At 50.4% G+C, this 21073-nt stretch overlaps 6 protein-coding genes across 6 annotated transcripts; 2 read left to right on the top strand and 4 right to left on the bottom strand.

Annotated features, from left to right (window-relative positions):
• Positions 1–1804: 1804 nt before the first annotated feature.
• On the bottom strand, positions 1805–3547 carry FIBRA_01490 (uncharacterized protein; the record flags this gene model as incomplete). The annotated part of the gene is made up of 5 exons (XM_012323365.1): positions 1805–1965; positions 2112–2182; positions 2240–2292; positions 2349–3086; positions 3446–3547. The coding sequence occupies 5 exons, from the start codon at positions 3545–3547 to the stop codon at positions 1805–1807; spliced, it is 1125 nt and encodes a 374-aa protein (XP_012178755.1).
• An 857-nt stretch (positions 3548–4404) lies between these two features.
• On the bottom strand, positions 4405–6672 carry FIBRA_01491 (uncharacterized protein; the record flags this gene model as incomplete). Its single annotated transcript, XM_012323366.1, has 12 exons — positions 4405–4539; positions 4611–4743; positions 4804–4840; positions 4908–4937; positions 4991–5095; positions 5161–5274; positions 5328–5860; positions 5889–5978; positions 6035–6141; positions 6205–6338; positions 6394–6460; positions 6529–6672. The coding sequence occupies 12 exons, from the start codon at positions 6670–6672 to the stop codon at positions 4405–4407; spliced, it is 1629 nt and encodes a 542-aa protein (XP_012178756.1).
• A 1199-nt stretch (positions 6673–7871) lies between these two features.
• Positions 7872–9355, top strand: FIBRA_01492 (uncharacterized protein; the record flags this gene model as incomplete). Its single annotated transcript, XM_012323367.1, has 6 exons — positions 7872–8077; positions 8132–8248; positions 8299–8401; positions 8459–8821; positions 8927–9103; positions 9152–9355. The coding sequence occupies 6 exons, from the start codon at positions 7872–7874 to the stop codon at positions 9353–9355; spliced, it is 1170 nt and encodes a 389-aa protein (XP_012178757.1).
• Positions 9356–10327: 972 nt separating this feature from the next.
• On the top strand, positions 10328–11911 carry FIBRA_01493 (uncharacterized protein; the record flags this gene model as incomplete). Its single annotated transcript, XM_012323368.1, has 3 exons — positions 10328–10424; positions 10481–10641; positions 10706–11911. 3 exons carry the CDS (start codon positions 10328–10330, stop codon positions 11909–11911), a joined length of 1464 nt encoding a protein of 487 aa, XP_012178758.1.
• Positions 11912–12506: 595 nt separating this feature from the next.
• FIBRA_01494 (uncharacterized protein) lies at positions 12507–13594 on the bottom strand (the record flags this gene model as incomplete). Its single annotated transcript, XM_012323369.1, has 5 exons — positions 12507–12556; positions 12612–12801; positions 12857–13140; positions 13194–13353; positions 13409–13594. The coding sequence occupies 5 exons, from the start codon at positions 13592–13594 to the stop codon at positions 12507–12509; spliced, it is 870 nt and encodes a 289-aa protein (XP_012178759.1).
• Positions 13595–16249: 2655 nt separating this feature from the next.
• On the bottom strand, positions 16250–20309 carry FIBRA_01495 (uncharacterized protein; the record flags this gene model as incomplete). Its single annotated transcript, XM_012323370.1, has 6 exons — positions 16250–16926; positions 16985–17502; positions 17554–17595; positions 17645–17668; positions 17722–19540; positions 20105–20309. The coding sequence occupies 6 exons, from the start codon at positions 20307–20309 to the stop codon at positions 16250–16252; spliced, it is 3285 nt and encodes a 1094-aa protein (XP_012178760.1).
• Between the last annotated feature and the right edge of the window lie 764 nt (positions 20310–21073).

Below are 21073 nucleotides of genomic sequence, written 5' to 3' on the forward strand. Positions count from 1 at the left end.
GGACGCTCGAACAAAGTCCCCGAGCATCACTCGCATGCAGTACGATTTGAAACTGGTCTAAACGATTTTGCACACAGCGACATCTACGAAATCACTTAGCGTCGAAACGAATGGTAAGTGGGTCCTTTCTACATATACCGTGATCGCAATTTTGTATGGTTCAGATTGGAACGGCTCTGAGTTCATTATAGAACGTCACCTTGTCGGCATGGCATCCTTGAGTTGACACAGCCCCGAAATCCAGGTTTTAATGAACCAACTGTGAAGCTGGTTCAGCTCTCCGCTCACGGTCATTACCAAATTCGTTGTGAAATGACGATGGGGGAGACGGAGTTTGGCAAGGGTTCGAGATCACATTCGACTTAGTATGCATAGTCATAGTTGTACGTGCATTATGTCATGAAAAGGCATACGTGCAGACACCCACTTTGGCAGCGATCGAGCCATGCTGTGGACGAGTGATTTGAACAATGTCCTTTACCGCTGTGGTGACGACTTTCCGACTTCCTGGTTGTTGCTGTCCGCATGTTCAATGGACACAACAGTCGCTCCGAGACCCTTTACATGCGATCTTAAACGTGTTCCACCGGGAACGACGTTAATACATGCCGCAATTTATCCTCAATGAAGTGAGAAATAAGGGAACCAGGAGATGAATAACGTCGCGCACCTCCACACTGTGATGCTTTTGACATCGTTTCGCGCTTCCAAGTCTTTTCGGGTGCAATTAACTCCGCATGGGATCCAATGCACTGAGAGGGAGAAGTATACCCATGAGGAGTTCACCTGGCCACCAGCAAAAGGTAACTAAACAGCCAAGAATATGTTCATGCTCCACCCGCGATTTCAAACCCCTCGAGGCTTAGTGGCACAACATCTGCGACACTTAATACCTCAACAGCGCGGTGTGCTGCGCATCTGAAGCCAAATCCACTCACCGGCAACGGGAAAAAACGGCGCACTGTGTCCTCATGCACTTCCCGATTCACGCATCCTTGGCGTGAAAGTCACCAAAAGCCTACTGATCAAAGGTGCACTATGAAAGTGGTCAGTTTACGTGCAAAGATGCATATAGATTTCGGCCTCCGTACGCTGCCAATGATTTCGCTTGTTTCAAATTGCATTCATTTGTAGAATGTCAGAGGACAACGACCAGCGTGAGACAACGCTATTGAAAAGTAATGGCATGTAATCAGTCTACGTTGCTAGCAGAGATTGCTTCATCGGAGGGAATGGTTAACGTTGCCATTACTGCCTGTATCACACTTGACGATCCGCAACACTAATCAACGAGGCAGCCATGTGCAGGGCGACACATACCACTCCTAGTCAAAGATCCGACCACTGTTCTCAGAATTTTATATACAGACAAGTCAACAAATCTGCACATGAGACCAGCAATGACGGCCAATCACCGGTCAAGCCCCAGAACAATGCTCGCTCTACTAGCACAGATGCAACGCACGGATAAGAGTTTCATCATAAGGCATGATCAGTGACCAAGCCAAAGTAACGCGATACCAGAAGGTTGACTTTCGAAGCAGCTGCGATGAAGAAATGATTACACACTAGCAGGAGAAAGGCTCAAATCAGAACGATACAGGCCAACAGCAAGGATAAAGTTTGGACAACAGTATATGCAAATGTGTGGATATCTTACGGTAGACATTAAAACACTAATAGACCTAGGACTTAAGCGAGGAGCATTTTCCTCGGATCCTCTAAGTAGTCCCGTACTTTGACTGTAATGGGCACGTCGTTGTACAAGGAGAGAATTCGGCAGATATGATTATGGCAGTTTAGCTCAGTGACTGACGATAGGGAACAGAGCCCACGCACCGAGGAATGTAACGGCCTCCCGTCCGTCAAGTAGACGGTGGTCGTATGTCAGGGCAACAACCATGATCGGGCGAATGACGACTTGACCGTCAACTACAACAGGGCGGTCTTTGATAGCATGCATACCTAGTATGTGGAACACGATGCATCGTCAGTAACAATCATGTAGACCTAAGACAAAAGGGAGCAAGAAGGGCACAAGAGATCCCAAGCGGAAGGAATTGATAGAGATGATAGCGTGAGACTCGAGAGCGTTGACAATAATTACTCACCAAGGACGGCGGATTGAGGAAGATTAATTATGGGGGTACCGTATAGAGACCCGAAGACACCTCCGTTGGAACTAGACGCAGATACAGGTCAGCGAAATCATACGTGAGATAGCGGCAAGATGACGCACATAGTGAAAGTGCCACCCGCCATGTCTTCGAGTGAAAGCTTGCCATCCCTCGCCTCAAAGCAGACGTCAGCTGGCACTACTTGCCATCTTCGAGATTGAGGCGACATACCTTCTTGCCTAAGGCCGCAATCTCCCTTTCGATCTCGACGAATGACATGCCCTCCGCATTCCTTACAACGGGGGTCACAAGACCCTTAGGAGTCGCTACGGCAACGCTCAAATCGACATAGTCGCGGTATACAATCTCGTCACCATCAATTGACGCGTTCGCTGCCGGGATCTCTTTCAGCGCTAGAGAACATGCCTTCGCGAATGCGCTCATGTACCCAAGCTTCACATCGTGCGTCTTCAACACCTCGTCCTTATACTTCTTCCGCATGTCCATCAGGCTGTGCATGTCGATCTCGTTGAACGTCGTCAACGATGCCGCAGCGTTCTGTGACTCCTTCAACCGCTCCGCGATGCGCAGCCGCATTCGGTTCATCTTCACTCGAGTCTCCGTCCGCGCTCCTGCCACTCGCGGCGATGGAGCCTCTTTCGCATCCTTGCCCTTCTCCGGCGCAGCTTTCGGGGTCTCTTTCACCTCCTTCTTCGCTTCTCCCCCCTGCACGCCAGCTGTATCTTTCGCACGTACATCTTCGGGTGCCGGGCTCGGGGGCGACGGTGTACCCTTCTCCACCTGCTGGTCCTTGGGCTCTGACTTGTCTTCGGTTTTTGGTGCCGACTCTTGAGTTGCCTCACCGGGTTCAAAACGGAACAGGTCTTGACCAACACTAACGGTGTCTTCTTCATTCGCAAGATGTTCTGTTATCCTACCCGCAGCGGGCGCGTTCACAGAAACATCAATCTATTGCAACCACGTCAGTGATCAGCCCAATGAAATTACTCCGCTGTCATTACATGCGAGCAGACATGCAGTAGGTCATCATAGCCATGTCCTCAAGTACAAGCAAAGCCCGAAAAACCTGAGGCAACGCGTAGTTCCATCGGGATCGCCCTCCGTCTGATAGACGGCTCCCGTCCATGCATCAGCGGTGTATTGCAACGCAGAGAATGGTCCAAGATGTGTGCAGCTATGCACGATACAAGACCCACCATGCATACTGCGCATGCAATTAAGACACGTAACACATTACTCGTAGCTCAACAACTCGCAGCCTTCAGGCATGCATCGCACATGCAACGAAGCGTCAATCCCTTACGCACCTTGTCGGTCTCAATAGTAGCAACTTCCTCGTCAGCCTGTACAGCATCTCCGGGTTGTTTCAACCATGACTTGAGTGTACCCTCCGAAATGGATTCCGCCATCTGCGGCACCTTGACAGTCTCCGCTGTTTTAGCGGAACACGGGTCCGACAGCGATATCATTAGCAATAGCGTTTGTGAGGAGGAACCATCCAGACTTGCCTTTCAGGAGGTTTGTGGAGTGAAATTGCGAACGTTGCGCGTACGATGCAGCAAGTTTCCTGGAAGAAATGGTCGCCTTAGGGAACATGCGATACTCTGCTGCTATTGACATACCATCCTCGCGACACATCAGCGCGAAGTGCACGTCCGCGCGCGAGAGCGACTAATTGTCTTGATAGCATTGCTGAAGTTGCTGGCGACAAGTGCGTTGCCAGCAAGCCAGAGGCGGTGGAGATGAGAAATGGTAGGTTATGCCACATGTGGGAGCGACGGGGGATGATGTAGTGTTGCAGGGCGCACGTGACTCGGGAAAACCGACCAAAGCCGACATATTTTGCTACGAGTCCAAGTCAGGCATTGGTCAGATATCTCGCGGTGAGAGACAAGTGCGAGACGAGGAGATTGGGTAGATCGATACAAATCTGCATGTTTTTTCTCACACTACAGGGGTATCGGAGCTTTCAACCACCGTAAACCTCGGGTCTCAGCCGGAGAGAAACTTGCCTCTAGTGCGGCCGCCACGGATACGAGGAAAATGGCGAGGCAAGTAGAAGTCAAATGTAAATTATACGATAAAAACATGATACCATAATACCGTCCTCCATTTTATCATCCAAGTGTCAATTTAAATATCCTTCATGAACGCCAGCATGAATGGGGGACGTGCATAGAAAACCTATACTACTTCTTCGTTTCCCCACAGACCTCCCAGGGCTGCGAGATTCTGTGCGATTCAGAGGTGAAGCTTAAACTGGGACCTACCGAGCTGCTTCTTGGGCCAAGGCCTTCTCTCGCCACTGTGCACCCTTCCACCATACGAGCAGAAGTAGCGCCTCAGAGACGAACATAAGTCCCCCCCACATTGAGTATAACCCACCATCACCGATAGAATCCTTGGCGTGATTGGGACGAGGAAGTGCGGTTAAGAACGAATGTCAGGCTAAGGAGTAAGAGCGAGACACACCTGGAGTGGAACCGCAACTTCTGCGGCGACGAAGGCTAGAATACCACGGAAGCAGCTATTACAAGCAACGGCCGAAGAGGAGCGACCAACATTTGCATCAACAATGTATGCAAGAGTACTCGAATAAATGGATCTAGAAAGATGCATATAAGTACATTTAACAAGAACACAATGGAGCAAGCCGTCGACTTACATCATGAAGAAACCCGAAAAAAATAGGATCACACACACTGCCGCGATGTGAACATGCTCTTCACAGATCCATCCGTATGCAACGACGCAAGGCGGGAAAAATACCATGGGCAGCATGGTGCTCTGCAGGCGCATCTGTATGTGCAAAACCAGAAATGAGCGCAATGCTCGTCAAGGCATAGCACTACACAGATTGCGTGCCTCAGCAGTGCCCTTTCCGCCATTTTGAGCCTTCAACTTCTGCAGAACGTGGTCGGAGTAACGTCCGCCGACTATACTGCCAAGTAAGGCGCCTGGTCACGCCAGAATAAATCAATCAGCTAGCTGAGCCGATATCTTATCGCAAGGTGCGGCTCACCCGCTCCAAAGGCAAGCAACACGAGGCCAATGTTGAGCGCATCGTATTGGTATTCGTTTGCTAACGTTCGTGACGCCGTGTATGTAAGACTGAACTCGAATGCAAAGAGCAAGGCTTATGACGCGGTCAGACATTTGGTGAAGTATTCAGTGAGGTGCATAACGTACCGGAGGCTACTATGATTATGACGTTATTCAATCGGTGTAGCACTTGAACCATGGGACCTATGATATTTGCGTCTCTTAATGTCAACTTGATATCCGTCACAGATGTTAATTCCTCTTTTGTGGAGAGCTGAGCTTCGACATCGCCCACCACAATGGTAGTCGTAGTGGACGCGGTTTCTTCCTTCAGCTCCTTGAAATCGGGGCTCTCCGTAGATTGCACTTGGCCTGAAGTTGGGGTGGCATGAGATCCATGCGAGGGACTCTTGACTTGATGTGCTTTGATGCGTTTCAACACGGTCTGATAAGTAAGACTGCGTTCTTTGCGAAAGGTATCCTTGAAGAATATGAATGATATACAGCAGAGACCGGTGAAGATGACAAGGAACCAGAATGGTGCACGCCAGTTGAAAACTTGCGTTAGAGCGCCGCCTAATATGGGCCCAACAGAGGGTCCGAGTAGAGGCGCGCTGATGTCAACAATTTGGGCAGAATGAAACGAGGAATGGATGAGAATAATATGTGAGTTGGTAGAGCTACATGAGAAAATATGGAGGTACATACCACAAGTACAGACCCATCATCGTCCCCCTCTCGGATGGCTCATATAGGTCTGCAAGTGTCGCAGCTCCAATAGAAATAACAGCACTTCCACTGCAAATGCAATACAATAAAGTCAAGATTAAACGAAGTGTTGCCGTGATACTTACCCAGCAGATTGTAACATTCGCATAACAATCAGAATTTGAATGGACTTGGAAAGTGCAGCCACAATGGATCCCACAGTGTAGAGAGCTATCGACAACAGATAGACCATCTGTCGGCAGTACCAGCTGCTATGAATTTGCAATGCACAATACGCCAGGCGATTGGTGCTTACCTTTCGACCTTGTATTTCGCTGACCGCACTCCATACGACGGGGAGAATCCCTTGAACCAGGATAAATAGTGACAATGTCAAGCTCATCTGATTGCTTGTCGCATGTAAATCCGATTCAATCTGAGATATCGCAGCTACACGAGGCTCAATGAGTATCATGCCACAGGCGATAAGATGATGGAGCCGTACGATTGTAGATGTTACATCCAAATCCGGCTATTAAAGCTGCGGCACATATCATCACCACTATCGTGAGCTAGATAAATATGTGGTAAGTACGACAACCAACGGGTAAATGAGCCTCGAGCGTAAGAATTTACTTACCCTACGAGCTTTAGACCATTGACGAGGGTCGTCTTGGACATACGCATGTTCAATATCAGGTTTATCGGCATGCGTAGACGCGACTCTCTTTTCGGATTGATGGGTCTTGACAACATCGATAGCTTGGATCTCGTCGGATGCCATCTTTTGACGTCTAGGGAACTGCACAATATAAGCAGGAACAGAGGAAAATTCGAGTCGTTGAGTTGAGACATACCCCAGTGCGCGAGTATTTATAGCAGCTCAGCAGAGCCGTTGAGTCCCTTGACCAACAACCGGCTGAGTCTCCTGACCAAAACGTAAAAGGCGCGACCGTTCATAGCAGCTACCTCTGGGTCGAGGGCGTTGTTGGAACATCCTAGTTGAGCTTTCGAAACCGAGATGCGCAAGAGTGTGCCCTCTGCACTGCCGAGGGCTCCAAAATGACGTGCATATGCGTTTACGTGGATGTATTAAGCGTGTACGTTGTAGATGCATGATGCTAGCCGGCCGTTCGCTTGGCAGCAAGGTGTTCTGAGCAAGAATTTGTTCTAAATCGACTGGTTTCAATGATTGCCTTCACTCGCGACACAGGAAATCAGAGGAAACGTACGATCAGACAAGGATCTTCGGGCCTACGACAAGGCCTCCGTATACCATGTATTCACATGCGCCTCTACACAACGAGGACATCTGTGGATGAGATTTCGCCGGCAGGGCAGTCTTTGGAAGACCTGTGGCGTCCGTTTGCCTCCGGGGCGCGCGAGGGGTGCTGAGGCTTTTCCGCCAAGCTTCCACCGTGACTTTTTGTCAATATTATTACGCTTGGAGAGGTCCGTACTTAGCTTGCGAGTATCTGGTCTGCCTTAGGAAGACTAGTACATAATAAGAGCAGCACGATTCATGACCGATTTCCGGTAGTCAAACTGCACGAGGGTGTTTGCTAACCTACTTCAATTAAAAGACCTAGACGGGGGCCGTACTCTTCACCGTAACTCTTCTGAACCTCCCGAACAAGTGACAATGCATTCTTGGTGCGTTCTAGCCAAGGGATCCAATTTCTCACAGTCACATGTGCATTTTCGAGACACCATCTGAATCTAACTCCCTCCATGAACTACGTATATGGATACTAGGCTGTTGCATTTACTCCACTTATCGAGACATACAGTGTGCGGAAACTTCCCATCTGAGAAAACAGTCCCTGCATTGCAGAAGACTGAATACTAAGTTTAAAACACCCACCGCTTCTCCTGAACATTGATATTATAGCCTCCAGCTTATTGGATTTGCAGCCTATATAAGCCCTCTGCAACTCACCTCGCGCGTCTGCCCGAGCCTTTTCACAGAAGATACTCCCAGTAATGTTAGACGATATGCCTAGAGCTGTAAGTGGTGCTTCCCGTTCACGTCTGCACGCCCGCTATCCGATACGGACTACCGACGCTCCAACCGAACAGAGACTCCTACCGTATGCTGGCGGTCCTGTACTTTTCGAAACGGGTCAATTTGCGGGGCGCACGTTGAGGTTCAAGTTGCATGAGTTGCAGAAAGCTGACGCTGGTCGAAAGTGAGTCTTACGGCTGCCAGGCTGTGTGTGCCAGTAGTGGACTGACCGACAAAGGTTTACACGTAAGGATCGGAGGGCCCTCGATCCGCCCCCTGTTGTATCTTTGACGCTGTACGAGATTATGAATCCCGTTTTGTCGACCGAGAGGGAGGTGGAAGTAGGATCGGACAGGTACAGAAGTATTTCTCAATTATTAAAGACATGCTCATAAAACTCTTCAGCACTTTCCGAACACTCGGTCTTTTATGTCACGTAGAACTGTATGATGTTTCCGTATTGGAGTCAAGAGACTTGCGGCCCGGGAGATTCATTCCCGCAGATGTGGTTCGTTTTGCACCCAATCTTGTCTATAGCCTTCTATGACTGAATTGTCGCTGTTAGAGCCCACGCGACGCGTCTACGTCAAGGGTACCTTCGGGTACTACATCCCAAGCTCCGTTAGCTTCTCGAGGATCGGACACGTACACCAACAGGGTTCCGCAAGGTCTCGATCGCTATCGTGATTCACTCCTGTCACCAACGGCACCAAACCCTACGGTATATGCACCCTTTCCACGGGAGTTGTTCGTGCCGACGTCCCCCATCTTGGCTCGATCATCAGGCAGGATTGATTCAACTGCGCGCGAACGCCATATCCTCACCACCGACGATTATCTATGTACCTCGGAACTTGCAGGAACAACTGTGGCCGAAGCTGCTTGCGTGGATTTGAGGGGGAAGAGCACGCTAATGTTTATATTCTCAGTTTGTCTATCCATTTTTGACACATCTCCCCCGAAAATTATCTTTCGGTGGGGGTATCCAATTGATAATTGCGGTTCCCTACTCATTGACGCTATTTGTTCTTAGGATTTATCGGTGAAGCGAGAGGGCGAATTCATTCTCCAGTACCGAGTATTCGACGTCATGTCCACTATATGCGGGGGAGTTGGACACCCCATTCTCGCTGAATGTTATGGCGGACCATTCCAAGTCTATGCAACAAAGGAATATCCCGGACTGCGGCCTTCTACTAACCTTACAAAGGTCAATTCTCGTTTCATGATACTCCTTTCATCCTAACAGCCATTGTAGCATCTTTCTCGTTACGGGATTCGTCTCAATGTACGCGAGAATGAACGCCGCAGGAACAAAAAGGAATATGTCGAATCATCCGAAGTGTTGTCCCAAACCGTGTCTTCTGCTGATACGAACGATTACTCAAAGCGAAACGTTGGCTCACCCATGTTCCCAATTTCACCCAGCACGTCTTCCACGGGTTCTGGTTTCGGTCTGTGATAGTTATCGCTATTTAATATGACTTTTGATACCTGGAAGGTTTGTAAAGTACTTGTATGATATGCCTTTGACCCGTTAGGACACACACTGATAGTTATGTCCGGTGATCGCTTGTCTCTCGGAACAGCATCAGTATCCTTGAGACTCTGATTTCGGTCGGCACTCTTTGAAATATCCAAACGTGTTCTTCTCTCATGGATCTGTAGCGTTGGTGCTCATCGTTGTATCTTTGATTCCCAAGTATTCTACGATATATGTGTTTTTTTGTTTTTTTGTTTTTTTGTTTTCAGTATGTCAGGATCGACTCTATTCGTGCGGCTTAGGGGAACAGGAAATGGTAAAAGACGCGCTGTCATCTGAACTTCGGCAGAGTACCCAGACTATGCCTCGTACATCTGGCATCGATACTAGCAATGAATAGTACTAGTAATGTCCACGTCCTACTCCGGTAGGTGATGTCAGACCACCAAGTGAACGGCACCGTGCCGAGTCGAATCCTGGCTCACCAGTGAGGCGACTTTTACTATTTGCTTTCGTACAAATCGCCGGAGCATGAGTGGGCCATCCATGTATTTGAATATTGAATTTGCCGTGCTGGACTAGCGTCACCCGGACTCAATCTGGTGCATGATCTCAGCGGTAAATAGCCGAACCTGTGACAGATGATTGAAGTAGAGTCTATTGTCGCATTGTGCTCTCCTGGAGGAAATCCCAACATGTACATCAAACGTCAGTGTCCTATTGTTTCCCTCCGCTTCGCCGTCAACGTGTCTTTTTGTGTCCGCCTGCCTCAGTCTAGCCGGTTGCCTTATTTAGAAAATCTCAGCCTACCGCTTGCTACTTCGACTTGTTTCCTTGGTAGCTTGCTAATTGTTTTGCTCAACGTGCTGTGAAAGTATGCTGTTGCATGAGGGGGTCTCTTAAGATGCGACTATCTTTCACGTCGCGTTTGAGCGACCGATCCCCCACAACATGGCCTCTTCACAGGTTATGTTTCTGCCATCTCAAGTGTTGACCATTGAGAGAGCGGAGAGCCGGGTTGAAGAGCTGCTCCGCTATTACCGTCATGGTGCGTAACAATTATGTTTCTCTTTCCTCGTGATGCGCTGAGAAATCGTGTTCTAGATGAGCACACGCTCTCGTCGTGGTTCTTGCCAACCCAAGATCGCGCGCAGGTTGATGAAGCGTTCAAAATCCTCATACGTTACACAGCTATCATCGAAGCATCGCTGGTCAAGTTGTGCTTATTTTTTGCCGACGACGTTCTGCAGATGGCCATTGCTATTGTAAGCATTGATCATCACGTCATTGATGCATATTTACTTATGAAGCCGTTCATGACTCTATCAGGTCGTGTGCGTGCACAGACAAAGAAATCTCCTCGTCGCCTCTGCGCATCGGGCTCGTGCGCGATATATCCTCACTCTTTCTAGTATTCGCGCAATGTCTCAGTATTTGGACACAATGCTCGCGGAGCTCTGTTCCTCGGCCCGATGGATGGCCTCGGAGAACGGTGCCCGGCACAGGCGGCTGGTAAACCAAGCCATATCGAGGATGCAGGCCTCCCTTGGCCGTTTCACTCGCGAGGATCTCACTGGAGGAGCACCTCTACCGGTAGCCATCTCTTGTGGACAGCCTAACTGTCAAAGCTACTCCTGCGTTTCCCCATCCACTTCTCGCGAAGCTGCAAATGAAGATCGCAGACGGCTTTCTCATACGCCTGAGTCAGATATCGAAGACGAAGGCGATAGGGATTTTATTGGCTGGGAGGCCACACCAGACTTGAACGTCCTGCTGCGTCACTTTGACCCCCTCACCATCCCTCTGGAAGAGATATCTCAGCATCGGTCACGCTTCGGACACACAGCAGAGCAAGAGAGGCTGCGCCGTCAAAACAATGGATGTCTGTCACCCTTGCAGACATTCTTGTCCACTATGGATAAGCTGCCTGATGTTGTTGCAGCTCACTTCTGCTCTCCGGGAAGTCATTTGTCTGGAGGGTCTTCTGATGAGGAATCTTCAGGTGGAGAGTCTTCCGATGGCCATAGCTCCGATAGTATAATGTCGAGCGACTCCGGCACCGTGGTGGATCAAGCAGGGTACCGACGACAAAAGTCTTCGTCCTTTGTCGACACAGCTATTTCCGTGCCGTCAGGCTCTAGGAAGCGGCGCCGCGCGGACGAACATACTTCTCTTTGCGACCCTCGACGGCTCTCCTTGAACTCTGTGGGTTCCTCTCCCAAACGGACGCGTTCGAGAGGCTCCACCAGGGAGGCTACAATCACGATGCGGAGGCGGGTAGCTCCAAGCATACTCGACCATGCCCCAGATCCCAGACGACGTCCCAGTTTCAGAAACGCCATCACGTCTAGTTTACCTCGCTCTCGCGAAGAAAACGACGTGTCCCGCCTTGCAGCCTTCGAATTATCAAGTGCTCGTTCGCGCTCTCCGAGGAGTGATCGGCAATCTGTATCACAAATATTGCCTAACGAGCGCACGGGCTACTCTTGGTTTGGGGGGTTGTTGGGGATATGTATGAGACGCCGCCGAGGTTGATCACGTTTAATTTCTCGCTTAATCGTGAGTTATTCCCCGTCTTCACGTGAATACGAGCTAAGAGACATCTCTGACGATCGCAGGTGTCAGGACCAGGCTGCTGAGTGGACGGTTGGTTCAAATTGACTACCATGATTCGATACCACGCATCTGTGACGAGCAGCATTGATGAACATGGGTTCATGACTAGAATCAATTGCCCGGCGCTCGGTGGTTTGCTCTTACCTGCCTTCTCTAAGTTCACTCCCGTTTACCTTGGGCATGAGGTTGGACGAATGGGATTCATTGTTGCACCTTTATGCTTATACTGACCTATGATGGCTGCCGGATGCATAGTATTGCCATATACTTGAACATCGATGTCTATACTTTAAATTTTCTTGGTGCATATGGATACAGGTTTAAGCTACATACAAATACGATACTTCGCAATGAATTAGTGGGATACCAGTACAAATATAATTTGGCGTATGGCTGATGAACGGGATAGGTCGGATTCAAATGCGTGAATGCCACACTGGCAGTAAGAACACTGACAGGCCACAGCAGAGATGAGAATGACCGCAGAGACAAGCCACAACGCGTTCGATCCATATCATTGCCCGACGCGAGCGAGGTCCTGTTGGATCTTTGCGCACTGTGTTGCTATAGGCGACGTTAATTGTAGTCCAGCAGGATAACTCTCGTCCGAGAAACGCACCCATCAGCACCGATGTATGGCCGAGGGACATCATGGCCACCATGACTTTGTTTACAGCCGATAAGAGCTTGGCACGCTCCGCCTGTGCATACTGCAGCTGCTGGTTCCCATACATGGATGCGCCAATATAGACGGATCGGAGGCGCAACATCTCGTCAACGAGCACACGACATACTGTTCTCCAGAGAATCTAACTCAAGATTTAACACACAGATAATATACGCACAGATGGGAAATAGATCTACCGCGAGGACGGGGTCAACAAACTTAAGCTGCGCAAGGCTGACACCGTCTAGAACGGCGGCAGCAGCCCTTGCTGCTGCCACTGCTCTACTCTCGGCTAAGCCCTCGGCCGAGTCCATTTTTAGGTGCAGCTGGATCGTCGCGACACTGGCAAGCGTGTGGGTCAGGAGCATTTGTGCGATGTCTTGCTCGGCGCAGATCTCAATGGGGGCGAGACCGGCTATGAAGTGGTCAATGACGCGATCCAGTGTGGCGAATTCAGCGGCGAGCCGGTCCATATTAGTACCTGCATCACTTATCAGTGTCGGCGGAAGAGTGGAGCTGTCAGACAGCACTGACTAGATGACCACCTCCCTGCCAAAAATGCGGCACGCCCGAACAAGGCGGAAGCTTGAACATGAAGAGCCACAATAGAGGTCGCATGCGGTGGGAGTGCTATCGTTTCGCAAAGGAACGATTCCACCGTCCGCGAGCTTCGCATGTTCGTAGCTAATATGCCCTAGGAAAGTGATGATCTAAGTCCACAGTCTGGACACCTGCTAGGGCGCGCGTACGGCTTCATAATCTTCGGTCCGCAAAGGCCACGGTGTGTCGATCTGTACCCCGGACATAGTGTCCATTTGCGGAGGCATCTGGCTAGCCGAACTCCATATTTGGTCGAGAATGAAGGCGTACCAGAATGCACTGATACGCTCCCCCTCCTCGATAGCGTCTTTTGGCTGTGGCAAGTCGAGTGTCATTGTGTGACTTGGGTTCGAACCCTGAGGAGAACCGGAAAGACCTCTGATCTGATACAAACGGCAGCTGAGCGCCAGGGCAACTGCTGCGCTGCGATGGTGCTGTCCCTCAGCGCGGCGCCCCGACCATAGATGATAGTTTGCGACAAGTACATGGGCTTGTATGGTGTGTGTGACATTGTATACGGGCATGTAAGCAGAAGCAGTGGCCAACGCCCTAGTCGCCCTTTGGAGGAACACAGGCTCATAGACCAAGAGAGAGGATAGAGAAGCAAAACGAACACCCCAAAGATATACGGCGTTCAGAAGAGCGGGTGAAACTCGGGATCTTTGCGGCTCGCTCATAGCCCTGGAAGATAAATCGTTGAACCGTGTTTTATGCAAGAAAAATCCGACTCTATCAGAATAGAGAAGGAAGATATTGGTCCTGGTTTGTCGGATACTAAATAATGGAACACCATGTACAAAAGAGTTGATAGCTCACATCGTACGAATTGTATTTGCAGACGGTTCGGGAGCTGCAGCTAAAGATGCTGATAGCATACTCGCAGCCTGTCTTAGCTGCCGTGCAGACATGTTCCCCGTCTCTGCCGCAACCGGGCTCTCATAAGCCCTGCTGGACGGTTCCTGTGCTAGTGACGGATGAGAGGCCATTGAGGAGATGATGGAGAAGGTATGACTTACATATTTGATGAGGTGACTCTCTATGAGTAGGATGATGGGCTCGTAGATGGGGGCGCTCCAATTCTCGCACTCGTTCCTCCAAGCGAGATATTTGCTCTTCTAGTACCTGAGTCCGGCTCGGTTGAGGACCTTCGAGGTACTCACACTCCGCCTCTCTGCGTGAGCGACGACATGGTCCACACACAGGTTTCACGTTATCGCATTTCTGTATGCTGTCAACAGCCGACTAGAGCACTTGATACGAGATGGCACTCACATATTTACGCTTCCGACAGTTTAAACAGGCAGAATTACGTGGAGCTCTGCGACTCGTTGATGAAGATGGTCCAGATTCTGAGCCCGTGGTAGACATGGAGCCGACTTCAGTGGTTTCAGCGGAAACGCGATGCCAGCTCGGAAACAAATCATATTCGTTTATAAAGTACATACCAGTTCCGCAGTGCGTCACGATCACATCGTTTCATTGCGAATACCTAGTACCCTGGTCATCTTAGAAGGACCGCAGCAATCGTATAGAAATGCCTTCCGAATCCATGTGGCCACTGACAAGGGAACGGGCGGCATCGGCCCAATCTGCGGTTTGAGCTACTAACAATGCGTAGTGACTGCGTGATGCGTTCTACTTGGTTTACCTGCCCTTCGGACCTATTATAATCGTCACGAGTATATATGATGACTTCGGGCTTCACGAAGTCAGACAAGGAGAAGCCGGTTATGCGAAACTATACGTAAAATCCCACAAGTCAGATCTCTTTGAATTAGATCCTGCTTTGAAGAATCATTTCAAGCAATAAGAGATGAGGAGGCAGCAGGTTTTGAAAAAGCCGTAGCTTGATCGTTTTGTGGCACAGCTTACCAGTGGGAAGGAAGGTTGTTTGTAGTTGTGTGGCAAGAGCTTCTGCCCTCTTTGCAAACTCACGCACTCACATACACTGCCTCAGCCATCGTCATGAATAGCTCTTAGCTGAGCTCGCAGCGACTGAAAAGGTGCTCGGCAACCGGGGTGATGAGGAGAACGACATTAAGGTCTATGTTGCCATCCCCGAGATCGCTTGCTACGCATTGCGCAGTGGTCCAAACGCGTAACGACTGCGCGTACGCACATGGTGGATGGATGAGACAGCCACGGGAGAATCTGAAGCGCTCATGGTCGAGTCAGTAAAGGAGGGACAGCCGACGTCGATGAGCTGCGGGCGCGGTAACGGGTCCGGAGAACGACGGTGTCGCAGCTGTCGCATGCTGACCACAAGGCTGACTGCCGAAAAGTCGAATCCGCAGCAGGCTTTTGTTAAATTATCATCAGACGCGATCGACCCCGTGCGATCTTCAAATTCCTCGATCGAATCCCGGTCATTACTCCTCGCTTTGTTAAACTTTGTCCAAGTTTACCCTGCCGCTGCGTATGAGATCATTATTATTCCGACCCCGGGCCACACTTGAAATCAATCCAACTGATAGCTGAATGTTCAATAACGCGCTTCGTGAAAGTTAAACAAATGTGATCACTAGGGATAACCATGTTGGATTTTATAATAGATCATTGTAACAAACCTGGTAAAGGAATACACACATGACGCGGCTGCCAGCGCAAGAAATGGCCAATTAATGGACAGTGGCCCTAGAAACAAAGTCAAGATCTGCTACTGTCCGAATTACATAAATAAGAGAAGGTAAGAAGACACGACTGCAGCGCGGAAGAAAATTGAAAACCAGGATAGCAATGGAACACACGCAGGATAGGAACGGCGAGGACATCCGCGACAGGCACCTACAATCATTCAGTAAGCCTACGACAATGCACACAGCACGGATGGTACACGTAGCATCCTCGCACAAACCCAAACCAGAACCTAAATCACAGCATAAAACAAGTAGCCGAGAACGATATCGTTTTGATTGTGGTATCTAATCATCCTCGCAAATAGCGATCGAGCACTCCATAGGCGACGAGAAGAGAAAAACCTGTGGGGGCATCTACCAGTTCAACGAGTTCTCTCCCAAGATCGGCGTGGAAATCATTCCTGGCATAACAGTTCTGCGCTCCCTCATTCCAGCATCCGGGCTCATCGGTGCACCATAAGCGACATCGGCATCGCGCAACGAATCGGCGGCGTAGTAGAAACTCCTTCTGCGCTGCCCCCCCAAGCTGTCACGGTCGAAGTCCTGGCCCTCCGGCCTAGCACCAATGTACTCCGCGTTGTCGGTGGGTTCGATCAGACGCCTGTGCGCCAGCTCCCTACGTTGCTTGACGGCGCGAATCACAAGGAAAATAAGGACGATGACTGTGATACCACCCAACGAGCTGACGACCCCAATGATTGCGTCCTCTCTAGTCTTGGACGACGAAGAGCTTGTGGTACCGCTGTCGGGAGACGAATCATCGCCATTACCGCCTCCGCCACCATTTGGATTCGAACTCGAGTCCTCATCCACCGCAAACGAGGGGTCCACCTGCGCTGCCAAATCACTGTAAGGGCTGGGAAGAGCAGTGTAAAAGCTCGACTTCGGATTCCTGATCTGCTGTGCGAGATTAACAACCTGATTGCTTGGGATCCAGGCGATATACAGGGTCAACAACTGGTATTCATCCGCAGGACCTGTGTAGGAACTGGGCTCCCAGACTCGCAACGCATACTGCATGATCTCGGTTGCTGAGAAAAAATACGGGTTAATACACATAGCATTTCTTCTTTACTAGTGTAGACTTACAGCTGATGTTTAAAGATGTGTATAGAAGGGCGGGCATCCATGCAAAAATCTGCAGCGATGAATCCGTGTTGTTCGCGACTGTCACCCAATTCAGAGATGGTTCAAACAGGACACTGATCTGCGAGTAATTCGATGGAACCTGACTACTCGAGTAACCTCCAACCGGGTATATGATCTCCGCAAGTCCAGACGGAAGAGGAGCGGCGGAAGGGGTAGAGGTAGCCGTACTCTCGCCGGAGGGGATGGAAATCGTCGTCGTTGGCTGATCAGGATTGGTCAAGGATGAAGAATTCGCGGTAGCTGTCGTCGTCGGAGATGCAACTATCAGGGAAGAATCCGTCAAGAATGAGTATTGCGGTGCCACCGACGGCGTAACCTTCGGAGTTGACGAAACAGTTGTGAGGGACGACAAGTTGAACATAAACGAAGTCGATGAAGCATTCATTGGGAAGCTTATAATCGTCGTTGTAGCACTGGCACTAGTCGTCAGGGGCGTCGTAGTATTGGTCGAGTTGTGACTGTAAAATATTGTAAACACGATATCATGTAAGTAGATCAATATGAATTACCTCGGCGATGGTAGGACAGACGTCGGACCCGTCGAATTGTGACTAAATTGTTATTATTATGACATTACGTGAGGAGATCGGTAAAATTTACCTTGGCGACGGCAGAGTCGTCGGACTAGTTGTACCGTTCAATCAAATGATTAAGAATTAATAAGACACTGAACTCACGAAGTTGAGGGCGGAGTGGGTGCCGAATGAACGGTAGTATTGATCGCCGCTGTAGTGGGAATGTTGACTGTAGTGTTTGAAGTAGGTGCTACAATAGTCTGGCCCGTTGGGGTAGTGGAGTTGAACCAAGTCGTCGGCACAGTTGTAGTTGTGTTACCCGGAGAGGGGCTTGGTGAAAAGCCTGAGGTCGTCATGGTTGTCGGGGAACTTGAGCAAAGGAGATCGCCAAGCAAGCAGGAACCGGTTGTCGTTGGCGTCGCAGAGGTAGTGGTCGATGAAGCCGTCGCACTAGTAGTTGGCGAGGCAGATGCAGTCGAATTACCAGTTGGGCAATCACCCAGAAGGCCAAGTAGGCATGGGTCTGTCGACGTCGGCGACGCCGACGGCGTACCACTCGTGTTCACGCTAGTAGGACTTGAGGCCGTCGTTGGCGCCGTGGAAGGGATGGTCGATGAAGTCGTCGCACCAGTAGTTGGCGAAGCTGATGCAGTCGCAGTGGAATTACCAGTTGAGCACTCACCCAGAAGGCCAAGTAGGCATGGGTCTGTCGACGTCGGCGACGCCGACGGCGTACCACTCGTATTCACGCTGGTAGGACTTGAGGTCGTCGTTGGCGCCGCGGAAGGGATGATCGATGAAGCCGTCGCACTAGTAGTTGGCGAAGCTGATGCAGTCGCAGTGGATTTTCCGGTTGAACATTCACCTAGAAGGCCAAGTAGGCATGGATCTGCTGACGTCGGCGATGCCGACGGCGTACCACTCATGTTCGCGCTAGTAGGACTTGAGGTCGTCGTTGGAGCGGCGGAAGTGATACCGGATGAAGCCGCCGCACTAGTAGTTGGCGAAGCTGATGCAGTCGCAGTGGAACTACCAGTTGAGCATTCACCTAGAAGGCCAAGTAGGCATGGGTCTGCTGACGTCGGTAATGTTGACGGTGTACTACTCGCACCCACACTAGGACTCGACACAGCCGGCGAAGACAATGCGGAAGTCAAAGCGCCTGACGAGGTCGGTGTTGATGTTGGAGAAGAACTGGAAGGGGTACAATTACCGAAGATGTCGAAGAAGCCGTGGGAGCACGAATTAGCAGGTGAACTACTGGGGGCGCCTGACGTGGTAGCGGTGTCCGTCGCAGTACCTGAGCTCGTCGGCGTCGACAACGTACCAGGATTGGAACCTGTTGATGCTGGAGAAGACTTCGGGATTGTACTAGAGGAGCAATGACCAAAGAGATCAAGAATGCAAGAATCACCGGTCGTTGGCGACGCGCTACCCTGGCTCGAGGGCGATAATGAAGTCCGGGTAGCAGCACTAGTCGTAGGCGGCGACGATAGACTAGACCCAGTGCTCGTGGGCGCGGGTGACGATGACCCATCACTAGGGGCACCCGTCGATGCTGGGGAGGATCTCGGACTTGTAGTAGGACAATCAATGAGGCCAAGTAGACAGGGACCATCGAACGCTGATGACGTGCTACCCTGACTCGAGGGCGAGGATGAGGCCTCAGTGGGAACACTAGAGGTCACTGGCGGCGACGGTGCACTAGATCCAGTGCTTGCAGTCGTAGGTAACGACGGCGTACCAGATCCTGTCCCAACAATCTTACCCGCTGAGCTGGTACCAGGAATTGGAGGGACGCCAAAAGTCGGGGTTCCGTTGGCAGGGGCAGCTGAAGATGGCGCTGCGGGTGAAGGGGTAGAAGTTGTCCCAATCGATGTCCCCGAACCTGCGTCTGGTGGTGTCGAGGTCGCGGCTGGCATTGTTGTAGTACCAGTTAAAGCATTGCCCACTTGACTGACGCCGGAGCCGAGAAAATTGACTATCAAAAAAGATGGTCAACACCTGATCAATAGTGATATTGTAGGGATAAAATTGAATGGAGTATAAATAGACGAGATAAAATTTGACATTCGAGGACAATGCAGGACAAGCTTTCGAATATCTGTGGAGGTCTATCGCACATACGCCATGATCCACGACCAATGAATCCTCTGCTTTGCGCACAGAATGATATGCACCTACAAAATTCCATGCCAACGACAGCGTCTCACACAAAGGTGAGAATTGAACAATAACCTGCCGAAAGGAAAGTAGCCTGCGCGAAGCGCGCAAGGGCATGGCAGGGTAGGTGTTCTAAATGTTACCGTCGACCCGTGAATGATACCCGGTCGATACAATCACGTAACATAGCACAATGCAGCAGAGAGAATGCGTGTAGGCACGTCACAGAGCTAATGTCGACTTTGAACCCCGACAGGGTACGAAGGACCCTGACCATGCAAAAATACGCTGTCAGGCTGTACCATGCCAGACCACAGCTATAGCGGAACGTTCGCAAAAACAAAGAGACAATAATATCTTCTAAGAGGCGAATGATGCTCACCTAACGATCCTAGATCACTACTATCACCGAAGCCCAGGGGATCGCCATCCCCAGGCTCCACGGCTTCAGAGCGTCTGTTGAGGAGAGAACGTCGCGCATGGGAAGCACGGTAGGAAGAATGCGTAAACCCGTATACAGGAGAAAGCTGGAGAACGAAAGCAAACAAGAAGGCAGTTAAGAGAAGATGGCGGAAGGTGGAAAACATAGGTGCTGGTCTTGGTTACGAGGCGAGCAAAATTCAAGCAGTGCGTTGCTATGCTGCTAGTAAGCAAGGAAGGCGAGACACAATTGATGAGTGTCTGCCAGATGGAACGAGCGTGGTGCTGCTATGGTGGGCAGGTCGAGGACGAGGACAAGAGGGTCGGTGAGACAGGGACGGGAAGGAATAAGTTAGTCGGGGTTGCGCGCTGGGTTGCGACTGGTTGCGACGGTTGGGCTCTGATGGCAAGATGCTTTGTTCTTATTTGAGACTTGCCAATTTAGGCGCGCGTCGTCCAGCCAAAGTTCAGATGCGTCCGACGATCAGACAACGTTCACACGTGGACCCCGGCGTTGAACAGTCTAATGTCATAACTGTGAGACTCGACAGATGATTGTTTGAATGGAGGTCAGCGTTGTGTTCCAGCTCGTCCACCTCGCTGGCCCTCGTCCACTGGGGACACGAGCCGAGCGTAGCTGTGCAGATATTCACACGGGAAGGAACCATCTCAGATCAGCATCTATCACCCGGCCGACATGGCAGATTTGTCTCTATCATAATTCTTGATTCCAATTTGCTCTCAAGTACCGTCCGCATTACACTCTGAGGTCGCTCTTTAAGGGGCTGCCTAGGGGAGACTAGTTTGGGAACTAGCAGTCTCAGTGGCAGGCAGCGTCGCTCGATGCAGAGGAAACAGCATAACTTGTAGGCATGAACAACGCATACACAATGACATGATCAAATGTATAGGACACAATGATGCGGCGGCC

The sequence above is a fragment of the Fibroporia radiculosa genome (assembly GCF_000313525.1).
Source record: "Fibroporia radiculosa TFFH 294 genomic supercontigs, scaffold667, whole genome shotgun sequence".
Lineage (NCBI taxonomy): Eukaryota > Fungi > Basidiomycota > Agaricomycetes > Polyporales > Fibroporiaceae > Fibroporia > Fibroporia radiculosa.